Source organism: Doryrhamphus excisus, chromosome 3 (genome assembly GCF_030265055.1).
Source record: "Doryrhamphus excisus isolate RoL2022-K1 chromosome 3, RoL_Dexc_1.0, whole genome shotgun sequence".
In the NCBI taxonomy this organism is placed as follows: Eukaryota; Metazoa; Chordata; class Actinopteri; order Syngnathiformes; family Syngnathidae; genus Doryrhamphus; species Doryrhamphus excisus.
In genome coordinates this window covers 7707149-7726759 of record NC_080468.1, presented here as the reverse complement: position 1 = coordinate 7726759, position 19611 = coordinate 7707149, and the positions used below count along the sequence as shown (strand labels likewise).

General features: G+C 42.2%; 1 protein-coding gene across 2 annotated transcripts; it reads right to left on the bottom strand.

Moving 5' to 3' along the window:
* Window positions 1-615: 615 nt before the first annotated feature.
* Window positions 616-17867, bottom strand: vwa5b2 (von Willebrand factor A domain containing 5B2). 2 transcript variants are annotated; one of them, XM_058067117.1, is made up of 23 exons: window positions 17502-17867; window positions 15618-15779; window positions 13155-13331; window positions 12813-13013; window positions 12331-12553; window positions 11899-12059; window positions 11014-11145; window positions 10824-10948; window positions 9312-9488; window positions 9133-9243; window positions 8489-8691; window positions 6223-6337; window positions 5905-6090; window positions 4389-4593; window positions 3998-4323; window positions 3625-3856; window positions 3247-3543; window positions 3036-3173; window positions 2802-2921; window positions 2678-2728; window positions 2472-2583; window positions 1659-1782; window positions 616-1599 (listed from the first exon to the last, which is right to left on the bottom strand). In XM_058067117.1, exons 2-23 carry the CDS (start codon window positions 15760-15762, stop codon window positions 847-849), a joined length of 4314 nt encoding a protein of 1437 aa, XP_057923100.1. In that variant the 5' UTR covers window positions 15763-15779; window positions 17502-17867; the 3' UTR covers window positions 616-846. The 2 variants fall into 2 exon arrangements, with proteins under 2 accessions (XP_057923100.1, XP_057923102.1); XM_058067119.1 differs by having other exon boundaries at window positions 13155-13318.
* Window positions 17868-19611: the final 1744 nt, after the last annotated feature.

The following is a 19611-nucleotide window of genomic DNA, read 5'->3' as shown; positions in this document are numbered from 1 at the left end:
CGTGGGTTTTCTCCAGGTACTCCGGTTTCCTCCCACATTCCAAAAACATGCTAGGTTAATTGGTGACTCCAAATTGTCCATAGGTATGAATGTGAGTGTGAATGGTTGTTTGTCTATATGTGCCCTGTGATTGGCTGGCGACCAGTCCAGGGTGTACCCCGCCTCTCGCCCGAAGACAGCTGGGATAGGCTCCAGCACCCCCGCGACCCTCGTGAGGAAAAAGCAGTAGAAAATGAATGAATGACGTGATGAGGTGATTTTTCTAATAGTTAATTGTGACAAACCTTCAAAAAATCCTACAAATATATCCAAATCTTGGAAACACAATGAACCAAAAATAGTTCCTAAAAACCAAAAGTTCCAAATGAGTCATTCATAGAGAAAACCCAACTCTGTTGTATAGTTACCAGTAGTGTAGGTCAAGCTGGTCATAGCTTCTTGTGATGATGTCATGTCCCCCTGCCAAGAATAATCACAGTTATTAACACACACGTGCCTTGACTGAAAAAGTTTTATAATAAATATGAATGCTACTTACATCAAATGCTGTTCATTTTTTCTGGATTTGTGCTGACATCACATGTAGCCAAGTTCTCATTGTTGTTTATTTTCCAAACAAACAAAAGACATCCACTAAATACTTATCAAAAGGTGATGTGCTGTATTTAGCTTTGACACTGTTGGTGATTTGGCAAAGATGTTTTCTACAGAAGATCATTTCTTAAGATGATTGCATTCAAAGTATATTTATCTTAAAGGTCACTTTTGGGTGTAAAATGATTAAATGTACAACTTAACAGTAAAATGGCAGGAGCATCTGGCTCAATTTCCACAGCGGTGATTGTCTCACATGTTATTGGGGTTATAACACAGCATGTTGAATTTGATGTTCTCATCCCAGTGGCGCAGCAGCAGGAACAGCTGTCTGGCAGCTCCCCTCAACCCAGACAGATCCACCCCCTCTGGCAGCTCCTGACTCCGCAGCCAGAAGTCTGCTTTTGCGGCCACCAGCTCCCATTCCATAAAGTATCCAGCACAGCGATGCTCGAGCCAGGCGAGAGCCACCGCTGTTGCCCAGCTTGAGCCCTCCAGGTCATCTTGAGCCAACTGGCTGCTCACCTGGAGATAGGCTGGCTCCAGTGAAGAGCCTTCACACACGTCTGTCTCTGATCCACGACCACTGTCCACCTGACCATGGCTCAGGCCTGGTGAATTTCCACCTGGTAGCTCCAGGGAGCCTTCCTCGGAGCTGGGGAGGTCTGGGGATATGGCGATGGGATCTCGGTCAGACGGGTGTCTTCGGTGTAGCCTGGGTTCCAGCATCAATGGGGTGTCATCAGGGGTGTGGTGGAAAGGAGGTGTAGTTGTTTTGAAGAGGGAGCAAGATGATGGTGAAAAGGTGACATGATGGTTAGTGGGAGGTTTGTTGGAAGAGGATAAAGATGGAGCGCTGGGAGATGCACAGCGGAAAGGTGGGCTGAGGCTGCGACGATGCAGGGTATAGGGTGAAGCCCTCTTTAGGCGTTCCAAAGAGATCTGGACACAGTCGGCGTAGATCTCTGTTAGAAGAAAAGCTCCCGAGGCCAGCTGAAGGCGAACCTGAAGGGACAGTGATGAATTAAACGTTTACATTTATTGTTGATGATACAGGGACTGACCAGGGGCAGGTAGTCTGGAGCTTCATTTTCAGGTTGTTTCTCCGTCTCTGCAGAGAGGCAGTGGGGCTTGAGCGGAACCTGTCGTCCTGATGAAACAGAGGACCTGAGTCTGCCAAGTGGAAACCTGGAAGATTAGAAGTGATGTTTGCAAGTATGTAAAAAAAATGGACACTGTGTACAATTGTACAGTATATAATGATTAGCTGCATTATCAAAGGAAATATAAAAGATTATGCCTATGCTTGTCACTGCATCATCATAGACCAGGGGTGGGCAAACTTCGGCCGGGGGGCCACAACTAGCCCACTAAGTGTTTAAATACGGCCCGCCCAAGAAGTATTTCATACTTGGTTCATGGTTTGAGCCAACCTTTTGATGGTTTAGGTAGCTTTTGTTTAATCAATTTGGTTATTTGATAGGAGACAAGGGTTCAATTCCAACCTCGGCCATCTCTGTGTGGAGTTTGCATGTTCTCCCGTGCATGCGTGGGTTTTCCCCAGGTACTCCGGTTTCCTCCCACATTCCAAAAACATGCTAGGTTAAGGGCACATATAGACAAACAACCATTCACACTCACATTCATACCTATGGACAATTTGGAGTCGCCAATTAACCTAGCATGTTTTTGGAATGTGGGAGGAAACCGGAGTACCCGGAGAAAACCCACACACGCACGGGGAGAACATGCAACATGCAACTCCACACAGAAGTGGCCCATGAGCATATGTAAACAATATGAAAGTGTCAGTGCAACATCCGAGAGCCCCTTTTATTGCATTTTGGGGGATTTTTGTCACTGTTTTTCAAGTTTACCTTGTTCCAAAAAAGCTCTCCATTGACTTGCTCTCTATAGATCGCTGAGAACGTGTGGACGAGGGGGCCGTTGTTGCTGAGGCAGCAGTACTGAAAGCATTTCCCCCAACATCTGACAAGGGTGAAAAACATGCATCAAGTAACAAGAGGTCATTTATGTGGCTTACTGGGGAGGGACACAATGCATTTTGGTAAAGTAGACTTACTAGAGTCCCATGATGTAAGGCTACGTGGTGTCGTGGGGGTGTCATCTCTGTCTAAAAGGTACAAAAAATGGTTTATGATCTACAGTCTTTGGTGAATAAAACAAGTGTCATTGATTCTATCTACCTGTAGAGTTATATGTGTCCTCAATCTCTTCACAGTCTCTACTAGTAGGTCGTCTGTCTGAGTAGGCTTTCTGCTTGCGGCTACCAGAGTGGGAAAGGCGACTGCTTCCTACAAGTGTACCTGAACACAAAACAGCTTATTCATTCATTAATGTGTGTATTATTATGGATGTACTTTGCAGTGTTGTACAACTACTAATAATGAACCTAAGATCCTGTGAGCAATGTGTTGTACCTGTGTTTTGGACCTCCGTACTGTCCTGGAAGCCTTTGTTGGGGTCGCTGTCAGTTATGGTGAAGGTCGTGTACATGCATATGATGTTGCAATGCTTACTGGTCTGGATAGCCTTCACACGGTATCGCTTTGCTGAACCTAAACAAGTAGTATAGTACAGTAGCAGGTATACAATATGTATGTTAGTGTCGATGAATCATCGGCTTGTGACCTGTTTGGTTCTCCCTCTCTGCCATTTTCTCAAAGTCTCTTATGACGCAGCGAGCGGTGAGCTGATGAATGATCTCTTCCCAAGATTCCCTTTCTCGTTCTCTTTGCTCTTCAGGCACCCAGAGGTGGCTCAGGTTCACTGTGACCTCCCAGGACATGGGTCTGCCTCCCAGAAGGCCATGAATGAGTGAGCGACATTGACCCGGTGGGGGATCTTCCAAAGAGACGGCGGTGAAAAGATACTCAGGGTCTGTGAAGTTGTCCCAATCCAGAGGAGATGCAGGAAAAAGCAGTCCGCCTGTGTGTTAAGGTAAAGGTAAAGAAGAAAAAGAGACTTAAATGACAACATCAAAAGAAATCATTTTGTAAAACAACCTACTGGAGTCATTTAGGCTTCTGTGGGACAGCATCTCTGATGGCTTTATTTCTCCCTCACTTTCATCCAGCCTCCCTCCAAGAGTTTGGTCGAAGGAGACTCTCTCCAGAGCTCTCCTAAGGCGATGCATCTCCAGCTCACCTTGCGGTGATGAAAAGCTCCGTGCTGCCATGGTTGAACAGGCCAGTGATTTTTGTCTCCATCGAGGTTCTTCACCACAACTCAAGTGTCCCTTCTGGAAAGTGGGAGTATAGACAAGTACTGGCAAGTCTGTGATGGACATGTAGAAACTCTATATACACACCTGCCAATCTTGTGTACTATGTGACAGGTTCTATGTGTCAGGCCATGCTTACAATCATGTAGAAATATCAACCTTTTTCATGCTGCTGTCAGAGGTCTCAGCTGAGAGGTTCTCCTGCCATACTGAGTCAGCCCAACGAGACAAAGACGATCTCTGTTCTGGTGCAGACATCTTTTCAAGGCCTTGTGGTAAAGATCCCGTTTCCAGCAATGGAGCAGAGTCATTCGGGTCAGGCAGACAGACCCTGCTCGAAACGTCCGAAGTCAACGATGCCTGTATGTGCGTAGGTAGACTGCGCTCACTACTGAGAGAACAGTGGGTGAGGACGTACTGCTCCTGGATGTAGGAGCTCTCCTGGATCCTTGTTCTGATATCAGTAGGCCAGTCTAGCTCTATACCTACAGTAGATATAAGTGTTAACCAATGGACAGTTTCACAAGATGTATAAGTTATTATTACTGACCTGCAAGGTCAGCATCTTTGGCACAGGAGAACTCCGAGGAGATTTCCCGGGAGATCTCCCTCAGTGCCTCCTCCAAGTCATTACCTTCTGAACAAGCGGCTACTGGCATGAGCTCCGAAGTAGGAGGTGAGATCTCATCATTGGACTGGCAAAATATGGAACCCATGGAGGCATTATGTGGACCTTTATTGCCCTGCCCTTGACACTGAAACATATAGCAGTTGGTAGAAAAAAATGTAATAATAAATGAGCGCTGTTTTGTGGTCGACTAAGGCCTATTACTGAAAAAGTAGTAAGTTTTTGGCTTCTTATTTTGTCCTTCTTTCCCATTCCGTTTGAAACCTTTTCTTATATTTAGAATAAATGAATTGTAGACTAATTAGCTAGCTCTGTAGGATGCTAATCAGTCCTGTAGCCACTGTAAAGGCAACTATAGGGGTGTTATTTCATGTCTTCAGGGTTATAATTATAGGTTATCACATGGTGACCTTCATGTATCATGTATGACCTTTGGTCTCGGGCTGATACTGACACTTGGGGGCATGATACCTGGCCTGATACCAGACAAACCATGTGATGATCTTATTATCACATACTATTTAATCATGAGCTTATTACTATGGGGGCTGATACTGGACATGGTTAAACTCTATATTTTATCATTATCACATACTACAGTATTAATTGGCCCTGTACCCTAGAAACCGCCCATGAATGATACGGGAAAAGGCCGAAATGATACTGTGTCAAAGCCCAGGGCAGTGATACTGATAAAATATAGAGTTTAACCATGTACAGTATCAGCCCCCGTAGCTGTCCACTCAGAGCGCGCTGCTCTGGTATCGTGCCCGTGAAACAACCAATCAGAGAACAGCGCACAAGCGTGAACACACAGCGTTTGTTTTGCTGCCCAAATGGAACTCTAATTGTCAGACATTGATAAGATAAGACTGTTGATAAAATATTATTGTTGAAATATTTTTGCAATTGTTGTGTTTACACTGTTTAGATATAATACATGTAATAAACTGAACATTTTCTGGAAACAAAATGGTCTTTTGATTAAATAGTACGTGATAATAAGCTCATGATTAAATAGTATGTGATAATAAGATCATCACATGGTTTGTCTGGTATCAGGCCCAGTATCATGCCCCCACATGCTAGTATCAGCCCTCGACCTGAGCTTATTATCACGTACTATTTAATCAAAAGACCATTTTGTTTCCAGAAAATGTTCTGTTCTCTGATTGGTTGTTTCACGGGCACGGGACAGCTACGGGGGCTGATACTGGACATGGTTAAACTTAATGTAAAATTAATGTGATAATAATGGGGAAAGCCGTATTTAAAAAGTCATAAACAGGCTTTCTTAACTCAGTATTCAATATTCAATTTATTCATACTGAGTCCTACTTTGACGTATTAAGTTATTGTGTGTATGACATCTGTAAATGGAAACTGCAATTTCCTGAATAGTGTCTCAGCATTCACACAGTAAAAGTGCCTGGTGTACCTCTGTCTTTTTGACTTGAAATGCTGTCATGTCATACAGCGTGCAGTATCCAATAAGGCGATTTCCTGGGTAGAGCGGAGGGATTTCATTGGGCGAAAGAAGGGCTTCCATGTTTTCTGGCAGGTACCAGTCAATCCGCACATCAGTCAGCACCGGTTCCAGAGCCTTTTTCAGTGACTTGATGAGCTGATAACGTAGTTACATACAGTATCATGTATGAATTAAGTATGCAAGTGAATGTATTTATATGTGATTGATTATATTATTGTAATTCTGTATTGTTTGGATATTTCCCAATGAGGTGGCAGTGCTGCTAACCTTTGGCTGAAGTCTTTCCCCATCTTCCAAAAAGTCTGTAGTACCTCCTGTCAGTTTGGCGACACCCTGCAGGAGTCGCCTGCAGGCTCGAGGACCCAGACCCAGGCCAAAGCATCTGAAAATATGATGGATAGCTGTCATCACAATACAGAAAAACTATAGTGACTGGATACTTCATCAGATATATAGTACACTTGCATAAGTATTTAGAATGATCAATATGTTTCTACCTCATTTAGCTACAACAAATGGACATCATTAAAAACAGCTTTCAGTGTGCTGCAATAGAGAACACATAAATGTACATTTTAGGCATTATGTGCTTTTACCAAAGAAAACAACTGTGAATTAATGCTTGGATCTTAAGTAAAGCAACTACATCTGAATAACTAACTCCAATTAATAAAGCAAAAACGTAAAAGTATATCGATTTGAAAGAAGCAACGCAAATTCTGGTAAGAAAGTCAGTCCATCAGCAGCATACTAATGAGGTATAAATGGAGTTATTGTACATTACCGAGGGCGACTTTTATTGCAGAGAGCACTTAAGGGGATTAATGGGCGGGGCTGAAATTTCCCTCCCTCTTACTTGTTGTGTTAGTCTCATTCGGCACATTCTACTCCATTTCCTTTTGCTTCATTGTAAATACACAACCAGTGAGTATTTCTGAGAGTGCATTCTGTCCCTCAAAGTATAATATATAGTGAGGAGTAATAACTGGACGATCCCAAAATGTAATAGGCAAAATGACTACGGTAACCAAAAGCAGCACCCATGTTTCTTCGGTTTCTTCTTCATTTTACGACCTAGTACAACTATAGATGAATTTTCTTTGGACAAATACAATGATGACATTTTTTTTGGCAGTACAGTACCACAGCTCCTAATGTAAGCACTTCAGGGATTTTGGTTGTGATTAAAAAAAATGGAAATGGCTAGATATAAGGTCTTAAAGGGGATCTATTATGCTTTTTCCACTTTTCTGACCTATAAATGTGGTTGTATTTGTATTCTTGTGTTAAAGAACGCCAAAGTTTCAGATGGTTTTCAGAGGTGAGCCCTGAAAGAAGTTTGGGATGGCTCAAAACACTCAGTTTTAGAGCACGTCGCAAAACTGTTCCTTTGTGATGTCACAGAGGAGCTGGCTTCCTTATGGGCGTGGCTGTGGGCACGATGATCTATCTGCCCTCCCCCAAGCTCTGCTTCTGTGTTTACATTGCTAGCAATATCTCATGAGGAAAAGCCACATTTGTTTACAATTCCTAAAGACGCCACCATCAGGCAAAAGTGGTCGGAGTTCCTGATTCCCTACCAGCAAAATAAATGGATTTTAATCCCTCAACGGCATTGGATTGTTTTGTGAACATGGGCCACGATGCAGCTGGACTTGCCTTTCCAACGTTACTTGGTCGCGTGGAAGAGTCAGAAGTGCCAGCAGTAAGTAACAATTTATCAGTGTCCTAACTGTGTTTATTTGTGTAAATCATGGAGCAAAAGCACTGTGTAGCATTATATAGTGTGCATACAAGGAGTGAGGTTGATAATAAGCGTTTCCCACCACCACAGTGGCTCTACCCGAGTTCTTTTAAACATTGGTAACACAAAAAACATGTAATGACCACATTAGACCATTAGACATTAGATGTCTTGAAGTAACCTCTTTTCTTGGGGAACTTCGGACTATCCAGTCTTTACTTCTGGATCGGATTCGGGATCCAACACATGGCCTTATGTTAAAATGTTGATTGGAGGTAAAAAAAAAGATAAGACCAAAGATAATCTCCTATAAAGGTAGCGGCACAAAACTGAAGTCTTTCTATGCACTTGAGAGTGTGACCAACCACAGCGAAGTAGGCGTGCCTGGAGGCGGGCTGCGTGTGGAATACATTAAAACAGACCGCTTTCGCAGGAAGCACAAAATCCAAAGAAATACAGCTGAATAGGTGCAGATTCTGGAAGAATTTGAAAGCTTTGTGTACTGGTTATTGTGTGTAGCTGCTCTATAGGAGTCCACAACTCATTACAAAGGTCTGAACAATGAACATAATAAGTCCCCTTTAAATTCAACTCATATGAGCTATTCTTTTGTCACCATTGTATTTGTGTCAGGCTTTAAAATGAACAAAAAACTGAAGAAACAAAGTTAGTCCATAACTGTACCTGCTGTTTGAACCAAAAGTGCATGGTTGTACATGACCACAATGTATGCCACTGGGCATCATCGATATATGGAACAAAATACCACTAAATACCATGGCGTCATACCTTCCCGCACACGTGTTCCTCCGTACCAACTCTAAAACTTTGCCCACATTGTTGATGCAGCCGTCTGTGATGATGAAAACCTGACGAGGGTATGTGCGCTGCATAGGTTGCTGGTACACCCAGGACAGCGCCCCCAGCAGGTCGGTGCCTTGAATATCAGCTCTCATCCTCTGGGCGTACTCATACGCTTGCATCAGTGTGACCTGAAGCAGAAGATGGTGTCAGAACTTCATCTACGCCTACATGTGACAGCAACCATCATAAAGCCTGTCCTCATATCAGATGCCCCAATTAGACGACAAGGATGGAAATTAATTGAATCAGACGAGGGCAAATATACACACATTAGCACTTGCCTTAAAGGTTGACAAACTGGCCTGAACATAAGTTTTGAAAGCACGCTTTGCCGGAGTGCTGAAAGGCACAAAAGGTCACCATATGGTCAGGTGTGTGTGAAAATACTGTTTGTCCTCGCAGACCCTTGTCTCGATTGAACCCGATACTCTGCTGCTAAGGCAACGCAAAGGAGTGACCTATTGCCTGATTAAAAAGCGGACATAGTTTAACGGATTGTCCTGCACGCTTGGAAACATCTGCCTTCATGAAACCTGATCCAAATTTACTTTTACACAATTCCAACTAACATCAGTGCAGAGCTTGCTGGCTGTGAACAGAGGCTGGACGGTGGTGCCGAAGCTGACAATGTTGAGCAAGGTGCCGGCAGGGAGACTCTTCAGTGCTACCACCATGGCTTCCTGTGGAAAAGGACCTTACATTACTTTAAAAGTTCCATACAATCTAATCCTGGCATCCTTGAGTTCACCTTCACACGATGCATGTTGGTCCCGCTCATGCTGCTGCTACGGTCAACAAGGAACAATATTTCTCTGTTGGCTTTGTTGAGTTCCAGAGGTTCTCCCAACAAATCAGGACAAAAGTTGAGCATCAACACGGGGTTGTTGAGGATGTCCTTGTGGTAGCGCTTCCTCACAAACTCCACCTGCAAATCACACAGTAGTTGTATATCCCACCTATAATGCATTCATGGTCACCCGGCATGATTGTTTTGCTGAACAACGTTTGTGGTATATACCAGGGGTCTCAAACACGCAGCCCACGGGCCAAATGTGGCCCGCAGGACACTAGTTTGAGGCCCCCGCCTTGATATGAAAGTTTAATGTTAGTGCGGCCCGCGCAAGTTTGATATGGATGCTGTATGGTATCATGTACCCAGAAAAAATTATTACGTTTGATTAATGTTCATGTTAAAGGTTAAATAACTGTTAATAGTTATCCTCCCTATCGGTGTGGAAGTGGTAAGTTTTTGGCTATTTAAGTTTAAAGGAAATAACTTGAAGGCTACCGTTTAGGTCGCTAGCTCTCTAGTTTGCGAGTTAGCATGTGTCTCAAGACCCTGCAGTTGCGCAATATGTTGTAAATAAAAAGAGTATAAATGTGACTATAGTCGTGTTTTGTCATGTCTACAGGGCTCTAATAATGCTTTGTTCATTTTAATCTGAAAAAAATAATTTGTCTACCCACCAACTATATGTGGTTTCTTAAGTTTTTATTATTTGCCGTTTTATTATTATTATTATATTTATTTATTACTGATTGATTGATTTTCTTTATTCTTCATTCATTCATTTTCTACCGCTTTTCCTCACGAGGGTCGCGGGGGGGTGCTGGAGCCTATCCCAGCTGTCTTCAGGCGTAAGGCGGGGTACACCCTAGACTGGTCGCCAGCCAATCACAGGGCACACATAGACAAACAACCATTCACACTCACATTCATACTTATGGACAATTTGGAGTCGCCAATTAACCTAGCATGTTTTTGGAATGTGGGAGGAAACCGGAGTACCCGGAGAAAACCCACGCATGCACGGGGAGAACATGCAAACTCCACACAGAGATGCCCGAGGGTGGAATTGAACCCTGGTCTCCTAGCTGTGAGGTCTGTGCGCTAACCCCTAGACCACCGTGCCGCTTGATTCTTGATTTGTTTATTTATTTTTCATCTTATTTTGTGCAGAAAAATAAAAATTAAGATATTTGAGAACAGTGGAATGTTTTATCAGAGCTTTTATTATAGAAAATCGGAACCAAAGCACTGAAAAAGTTTGTATATTTTTAATATACAATTTTTAATAAATGCATTTTTTTTTTTTTTGGAAAACCTGATGCGGCCCAGCCTTGCCCAGACCCTAGCTCCAATGGCCCACAGGTAAATTGAGTATGAGACCCCTGGTATATACAGTACACCCGACTATAGGATGCCCGGTGGGAGACAATACATTTCTCACTTTCTAGCAATTTGGACAAAGAAGCCAACCTTTCTTTCTGGTTGGGGATCTTTGCGGGTGCAGCGGATGAAATCCCGCCGAGAGTGAATGTGCTGCTCATACTGGCTGAAGGAGAGTCTGCCCTTCTCTATTATGACCAGTGGGCTGTGTGGTTCTGTAAAGAAGATATTTCACAAAATTCACACAAACGAGACAAAAACAGAACTTTCACATACTTACCACTGAGATGCAGGATGATCTCAATGTGTCTGTCATAGGGATGCTCCTGTGCTAAGGTGATGTAGGTGGCAGAGGCACTTTGGGCACTGGGGTCAGCATCAGCCCTCAGGGCGTGGGTGGGGCTCTCCAGTCCTGAGTTACATTTAGGATGAAAAAAAAGGAATGCATTTGACCCACATATTATGAAGAGGGAATGAAAAGTTATCCCAGAGATACTGTTCCCTACTGGCAATAAGTAAAGAATAAAAGTCTATGGTTATCATCACACTTTTCCGCTTTGCTATCACTATTCATTCATTCATTTTCTACCGCTTTTCCTAACGAGGGGGTGCTGGAGCCTATCCCAGCTGTCTTCGGGCGAGAGGCGGGGTACACCCTGGACTGGTCGCCAGCCAATCACAGGGCACATATAGACAAACAACCATTCACACTCACATTCATACCTATGGACAATTTGGAGTGGCCAATTAACCTAGCATGTTTTTGGAACGTGGGAGAAAACCGGAGTACCCGGAGAAAACCCACACATGCACGGGGAGAACATGCAAACTCCACACAGAGATGGCCGAGGGTGGGATTGAACCCTGGTCTCCTAGCTGTGAGGTCTGCACGCTAATCACTAGACCGCTGTGCCGCCTTTGCTATCACTAGCATTACACAAATTAGTAGACACTTTTAAGTGTATTTTTCCAGAAACCTTTGGTTGAACCCCACATTAATGACTTTTGGGGTGAACTATGGTGGTTCCTCAATATCCATCCATTTTCTATTCCACTTATCCTCACTTGGCTATGCTGTCTTGGGGCAAGAGGCGCGGTACAACGCAGGGCACATATAGTGTAGATTTAATCTGTGTCAAAAGTACAGAATGTATGCAGGTACTACCGGCCAGCAAACAGGCCCCTCGGACCAGCAATTGAAAGTTGAGTTCATAAGGAGCTAAATTTGCTGCTGGAGTGTTGAAGATGGCGTGTGCGCAATGCTGCTGCTCTGAATCTAGAACCCGGTCCTGTTTTCCTGAGGTGGCACCAAAACAGCTGGTTGGTCTGAAGAGAGAGACATAAATTACAAAAAATTTGAGGAACACCATAGAGCAGCTTATAGTTCGAGCAGTTAATAAAATAGTAATATATCACCTGCATCATCAAATGAGGTCTTGTGCAAAAAAATTGTTTTAAATGCTAAAAATATTTGATTGACTGCCAGACAGGTTTTAATTAAACATTATTATTGTGTTTGTAGCTTGCAATGGCGTACAATCCTGACACTGTGTAACTAATGTGTTAAATTGCATTACATTTTAACAATTTAGCATACCCTGTCTCGTCTGATTTCCCTCCATTTTCACTCTTGCTGGTAGTTGCCAGTGTGACGACGGGCGTCAGTAATGTTGGGTAGACAATGCGGATTGCTCCGTTTTGTAATGTAGGCAGTTCTAGTGTGGTCTTCATGATAATGGATACAATATCCATGGAACCTATAACCCCTGTGCCCACAATGAAGGTGGTCCTTTCCAGATCTTCATCCAGAATTAAATGACCTGAAAGTGGGGGGGGGGGGGGGGGGGGGGGGGGGATAGGACACAAACACCTACTTTTACATAAAAAAAAAGAAATAAAACCGTTTCATTGCAATTCAGATTCCATGTTCAACATTGTCAATAAAATAGCACACATTTCTGGTTGTACAGGAATTATTTTAGGCTTCCACAGTCTAGCCTTAGGAGAGGGTCCCAAAGCATGATTGTCACATTTATAATGAATGGATCAATTGACTCCTTTAACTGTATACATGCTCACCATTGGTGCACTGCATTTCCAGACGAGAGCTCCTGCAGCAGTTCCATTCCCGGCCGTCAGGACCGGAGCCGGTGCAGCAGTCCATGCAGCTGTTCTTCAGCTTTCCTCTGTTCTGGATCTGAACACCCATCAGACGTCCTGCGATTGTGGCCTCAAAGCCCACCACCACCTCCTTTTCTCCAAGAGGGTACACAAAAACACCTAAATAGAAAAGCAACATTCAGGCAACAACTTGTAGTTAAATAACCAAAAAGTCAACATACAATCTCATGGCCCTCTCAGCTGAAAATGAGATTTGTATTGATTATGCAAATATGTGGCTCCCGTGCCCTCATAACAAACCTTCCACAGGCTCTTTGTCTGCATTGACATAGGTGAGGTGTGCTGTGATGCCCAAGGAGCAGCCGATGGCGCAGGATTTGATACAGGAGGACTTGAGCAGCAATGGTTCCCAAGTGGAGCGGTTTCTCAGCCCGACCATGTTCTCAGTTGGGGTACCAACAGCTCTACAGAGAGATGCTAGTTAATGTGTGTGTTGTGTATACTGTGGGGCCGGGGGTATAAACTGGTATAAACACTTTTATAATGTATAAAGCCCTGATAAAAAAAATCTTACGCCAAGTTGAAAAATTGCTAGAATATACATTTTGCACATTTGGACCTTAATGTGGTTTTAAGTAGAGCTACAATATGCAAAAGCAAGAAGGGGGAGTGTGACAAAAAAAGAAAAAGTCCTTGGTCAAGCGAGCATTGTGAACTGCACCGTTGAAAAAACAGCTGTTACCAAACAGACGAAGGCCCTCAGTCATGAAAGATGCCCGCTGCATCATCTGCAGAGCTACAATATGCAAAAACAAGAAGGGGGAGTGAAACAAAAAACATTTGGAACTTGTAATTGATTTTCACCTGACCACAGGCTATAAAAGACAAAATCTGCTCAAAATTCTCATTTCCTGTCAGGCATTTAGACGGTCATGCCCTCCTGATGGCTAAAGCTAAGAAGCTTTCTCTTCTTTGAGCGTGGTCGGATCGTCGAGATGCATAAGCAAGGCCTCTAGCGGCGTGCCAGTGATTCTACATTTTTTGAAAGATCGTGAGCAGTACGCTAAGCTGCAGGATCCGATTGGTTGTCCATCAAGACAGAGGGAAGTCCTTATGAAGGCCCTATATGGTTCCGACTGCAGCGCAATAACCATCATACAGCATCTGCGGGAAAAGGGTTCCAAAAACAAGAAACAAATTCAAAGACCTTGTCTCCTTCATCGCCACAAAACTGCCTGTTTTGCCAGGGAGTATCAAACATGGACGTTGAAAAGTGAGAAAAAGTTGTATTTTCTGAGAAGAAAAAATGTAACTTTGACGGTCCAGATGGCTTCCAATGTTACTGGCATGACAAGGATATCCTACCCGAGATGGAACATTGGAGCTTCAGGTGGCAGCAGGCATCCCTCATGACTGAGGGCCTTCTGTGCTTGCTTGACCAAGGACTTCTTCAGGGAGAATAACATAAGACAAATAATATTTGGGACCATCCCGCATGCTCCCCTGATTTAAATCTCACAGAGAATATTTGAGGATGGATGTGAAAATGGCCATCAGGTCCAGACAGTGGATGTCCTTTGTGAAGCCATCTTTTTGTCATTTTTGGAGCTATGGTTGTAAACTTTTGATCAGCCGATTTCACTTGAATTGTTGTTTTCAATAAATTTTTCAAAGTGGTTTTTGTCACATTCCCCATTATGATCCAAATGTGCAAAAAGTAAAATCTAGCTATTTTTCAACTGGTCTTAAGATTTTGATCACACATGTAAAACACCTCCAGTATTTAAATGTACAGAGCAACTCTTGGACTCGCTTCCCTCAGGCTCTTAGCAACCAGTAGTTCTGTGAGACAAGTTCAGTCAATCATTAACACTGCAGGTCAACACGTACTAATCTGTGCATCATGTCCTGCATATATTCCATAACAGTTGGAGACCTGTATGCAAATCCACTACAGATGCACTCACACTCTAAAATCCAAGATGATGTGTTTTCGAATAACACGTGGAACATTCTAAGGACTTTTAGTGCATCAGGTCTGGTGTGCATGGGCTGCACAAATCTGTGTATGTGTGCTCACACATCAGGGTGTGTTTGCGTAAACCAGGTAATGGCCTTTTCACATCTCCCTTTTTAACAAGATCAACAGCATCCATCTGGCTACTGTGGTCTCACCTCATAACAGGCAAATAAAGGCTTGCTTCGCTTAAGTAAGGCAAAGCCATGCACTGGGGACCACACACACTTGCAATAAGAAAAGTGCCAACATGTGATGTTTCTCTTAAAAAGTGAAATCTGGTCACCTGCACTTTATTGCACACAGTTCTAATTCAACAACACTCTAATAACAGACTCATACACAGTCTTGCACAAGGTGGCACAAACACAAAAACTAGTAAAAAAGGGTACATAAGATTGCAATAGTCGAAGTTCTATGTTTAGTGTAGGTGGTTCTGCATGCCCCATGTTGGGGTCATCCTTAAATGATATAAATATTATATATATATCATTCAGGCATAGTCACTGTGCTGTTAAATGCTGAGTCTGATGATGCGCTGCTGTGTCTAGCGTCTGCATCCTTTCACTCACAAGTGGAGGAGTTTTCCAGCACTGTCTCTCCCTCTAAAGCACCTTATGACCAACAAGGAAGTCATTGTAACTTTACCAAAACAGTACAAAATTATTACGGTAGAAAAATCTGCATCATAAAAACGCATGAAGCGCTGTTATGTTTACCAGCATGCAGCATGACATTCTCCTTACCTGCAACCGATCGACACTGCAGAGATGATGAGGAGCCGTACGATGGCAAGCTCGCCACTTGGCCAGAGGCTAACACACGACAACGCAAAGTGAGGCAAAGCCTGCTTCTCATCCAGACAATTGGCTGTGATGGTAGCAGCACCATAATTCACAGCTAATGGCCTGGACACAGAGAGAGAGGGAGAGAGAGAGAGAGAGACTGAGAAAAGGGGTGGAGTATAGTTAGTCAAGGAGACGCTGCAGGCCGTTGCAGGTGATCACAGATGTTGCATAACAAACAGCAAACTACTAGATGCCGATTGATACTATATTTGCATCTCAACATTGAGTTAAGTTGATAAAATTTATATTTGTGACTGAGGCCTTATTTTGGTTCAGCTGCACCAAAATGTGTGCCTTTATCAAAAATAATTTTATTATTATACATTTCATGCATTACTAGTGGCAGTTGTACTACTAGTCGTAGTGCACACTGTGTATTTGTTTCATTGAATACCTTCATTGTTTGGCAAAAAGCCTGCAGGTGTGGGAATGTAGGAGACGGTACTTGAGGTCCAGACTCAGAAAGGGGTCACTTGTGATGTTTGTTTTGATGGCCATGATGGTTAAATGTACCCCATCTTTCAAAGATATTCATTCATGTATACAGCATGAGGTGCAACTAAGTAAAATATTTAATTTAATTTCATAAAAGAAAGCCAAAATAAAGCAGCCAATTTTATGCTAGACCAGGGGTCTCAAACACGCGGCCCGCGAGCCAAATGTGGCCCGCAGGACACTAGTTTGAGGACCCTGCCTTGATATGAAAGTTTAATGTTAGTATGGTATCATGTACCCAGAAAAAAATATTACGTTTGATTAATGTTCATGTTAAAGGTTAAATAACTGTTAATAGTTATCCTCCCTATCCGTGTGGAAGTGGTAAGTTTTTGGCTATTTAAGTTTTAAGGAAATAACTTGAAGGCTACCGTTTAGGTCGCTAGCTCTCTAGTTTGCGAGTTAGCATGTGTCTCAAGACCCTGCAGTTGTGCAATATGTTGTAAATAAAAAGAGTATAAATGTGACTATAGTCGTGTTTTGTCATGTCTACAGGGCTCTAATAATGCTTTGGTAATTTTAATCTGGAAAAAATAATTTGTCTACCCACCAACTATATGTGGTTTCTTAAGTTTTTATTATTCGTCGTTTTATTATTATTATTATTATATTTATTTATTCATTACTGATTGATAGATTTTTTTATTCTTGATTTATTTATTTTTCATCTTATTTTGTGTAGAAAAATGAAAAGTAAGATATTTGAGAACAGTGGAATGTTTTATCAGAGCTTTTCTTGTACAAAATTGGAACCAAAGCAAAGTTTTTTAAATTTTTTTGTTTTTAATAAATGCATTTTTTTTTTGGAAAACCTGATGCGGCCCAGTCTCACCCAGACCCGAGCTCCAGTGGCCCCCAAGTAAATTGAGTTTGAGACACTGTGCTGGACTCTTGCACAGGACTGTACACTCCAGCTTTCTGACACTAGATGTCAGCCTTCTCTTGTCAGCTGCGTGGTACAGACAGCTTCAATCTACTCTGCTTTGAGTCATGCCAGTCATCATGGATTATCTGTCAACAGACTGGTTCTGTGTGGAAAAAATATACTAATGAAGTGCTGTTTCACTTGATGAGATGACTTGATTTTTCCACCTCCTTAGGAAGCCCAGCAGTGCAGGAAGTTGTGGGTCTCGCTATAAGTGACAGTTGTAATTATCCAGCACCCGAATCCTCTCCTTCTATCTTCAGTTCCCATTATTCAATCATGACACAGTCCAGGTTTAAGCCATAAATATGGTTCACACACTTAATAAGCATGTTTAAAGTCTAAAATGTATAGGTACTCACCACTAATGAGTGATGATCATTGAAGAGATGCAATCTCAGCCATGCTGCAAGTCAGTCGCAGCAGACAAACTATGGAGCATTCAAGGACCGCTGAACAAAGTATGAAATCTCAAGCACAAAGACATAAACAAGTAAAATTAGTTAAAAGGGACCTGTTATGCTTTTCTCACTTTTCTGACCTATAAATGTAATTATTAGAATGTTGTATTCTTGTGTTAAATGATGCCAAAGTTTCAGATAATGAGTTTTGCGCATTTGGAAGTGAGCCCTGAAAAAAGTTTGGGATGGCTCAAAACGCTCTGTTTCGGAAGGCGTGGTAAAACTGCCCCTTTGTGATGTCACAGAGGGACAGGCTTCCTTATATGGGCGTGGTTGTAAGCCAGATAAACTCTCTGCCCTACCACAAGCTCTGCTTCCCCCGCCGTCTCCCAAGCGCTCCCCCTCTGTTTACTTGCTAGCATACTTGTTAGCAATGTCTCAAAAAGGATCCACCACATATAGCTGTATGTTAAAAGTGGACATTTAAAAAGAAAAATAGTTTATATAATCTAGTTGTCTAGTCTATATAATAGTTATCAGATCCTATACCGCTTATCTACTACTATAAGGTTAGCGCCACAGACTGGAACTCTTTCTATGTACTTGGTCTATGTCAGGGGTGGGCAAACTACGGCCCGGGGGCCACATCCGGCCCGCCAAGTGTTTGAATACGGCCCGCCCAATCTTTCCAAAGTGTTTCATTTAAACTCAACATACAACCTGGCATCATGGCCTGAGCCAACCTTTTGATGGTTGTATCAATTTCGTTTTTTGACATGGTCTGTTGTTTACAAAGTGCTCCTGAAAAAAGGGACACAAGCACATAATAATAATAATAATTGTTATTATTATTATTATTATATTATTATAATTATTATTAGAACTATTATGATTATTATAATTATTATATTAATGCTAATTATTATATTAATTATATATAATATTGTTATATTTGCATGTTTTACATAATAATAATATAATAATTATTATTTTAATTTTATTGTAATTATTATATTTTATTATTTTTAAAATATTTAAATATAAATATAAAATAATAAATAATAATAGCAGATTGCATGACAATTTTACAGATACAATAATACCAGGTGGACTGTTACGTGTAAAATATATAGTCTGCCCCCCCCGGAAATTTTGTCATAACAATGCGGCCCGCGAGTCAAAAAGTTTGCCCACCCCTGGTCTATGTACTCTATGTGTGACCAATCACAGCAGAGTGGTTGTGCCAAGAGCTGGGCCATGGGTGGAATACATTAAAACAGACTGTTTTTGCGTGAATCACAAAATCCAAAAAATACAGCCGAATAGGTGCAGATCTAGGTGCAGGTGGAAGAACTAGAACGCTTTCTGTACTGGTTATCGTGTGTAGTTGCTCTACAGGAGTCCACAACTCAGTACAAAGGGTCGAAAAATGAGCATGATAGGTCCCCTATCATGTGGTACTTGTGTGCAGCACATTTTATATTTATTTACCTTTATAGATGATTACTGACTTATTATGAATGAGATGTTTTCTGAAAAAAAATCTATTACCAAAAATCCCCCGATTTAAGTGGCCATAAATGCTGAATCACAAATGTTTGGGGTTCTACCCAAGACAGTTGCCCCTCCCACGTGTTTGACCTGTGTTTCCACATAAAACATTTAGCAGATCATCACAACAACAGCATTTTATTGGAGTGAACATTTCATTGTTGCACTTTCTGGTTATTATGCATTTAAATACCGTTTCTGTAATCGCTGAGGTCATAATAGATCTAATTACCAACATGGCTGACAATGACCCAATAGAGGCTTGTGCAGACGAGCTGCTTGACTATTGTCAGGGGCTTCAAGTGTCTGTCTGCACTCACATGTTGGGAACCTCTTATTCTCCCTTGCATAACCCACTGACCTAGATTTCAATTGTTTTCCGCCTGAGACAATGGGGGAAAAAAATGGTTTCATAACCGAACACAATATTGGGGTGTTATTCATCACGATTGTTGTCAAAGTCCTCATTGTGTTGTGTTGTTTCTTCTGTCTTTATGCATGCATGCACTGGTGACTGGTG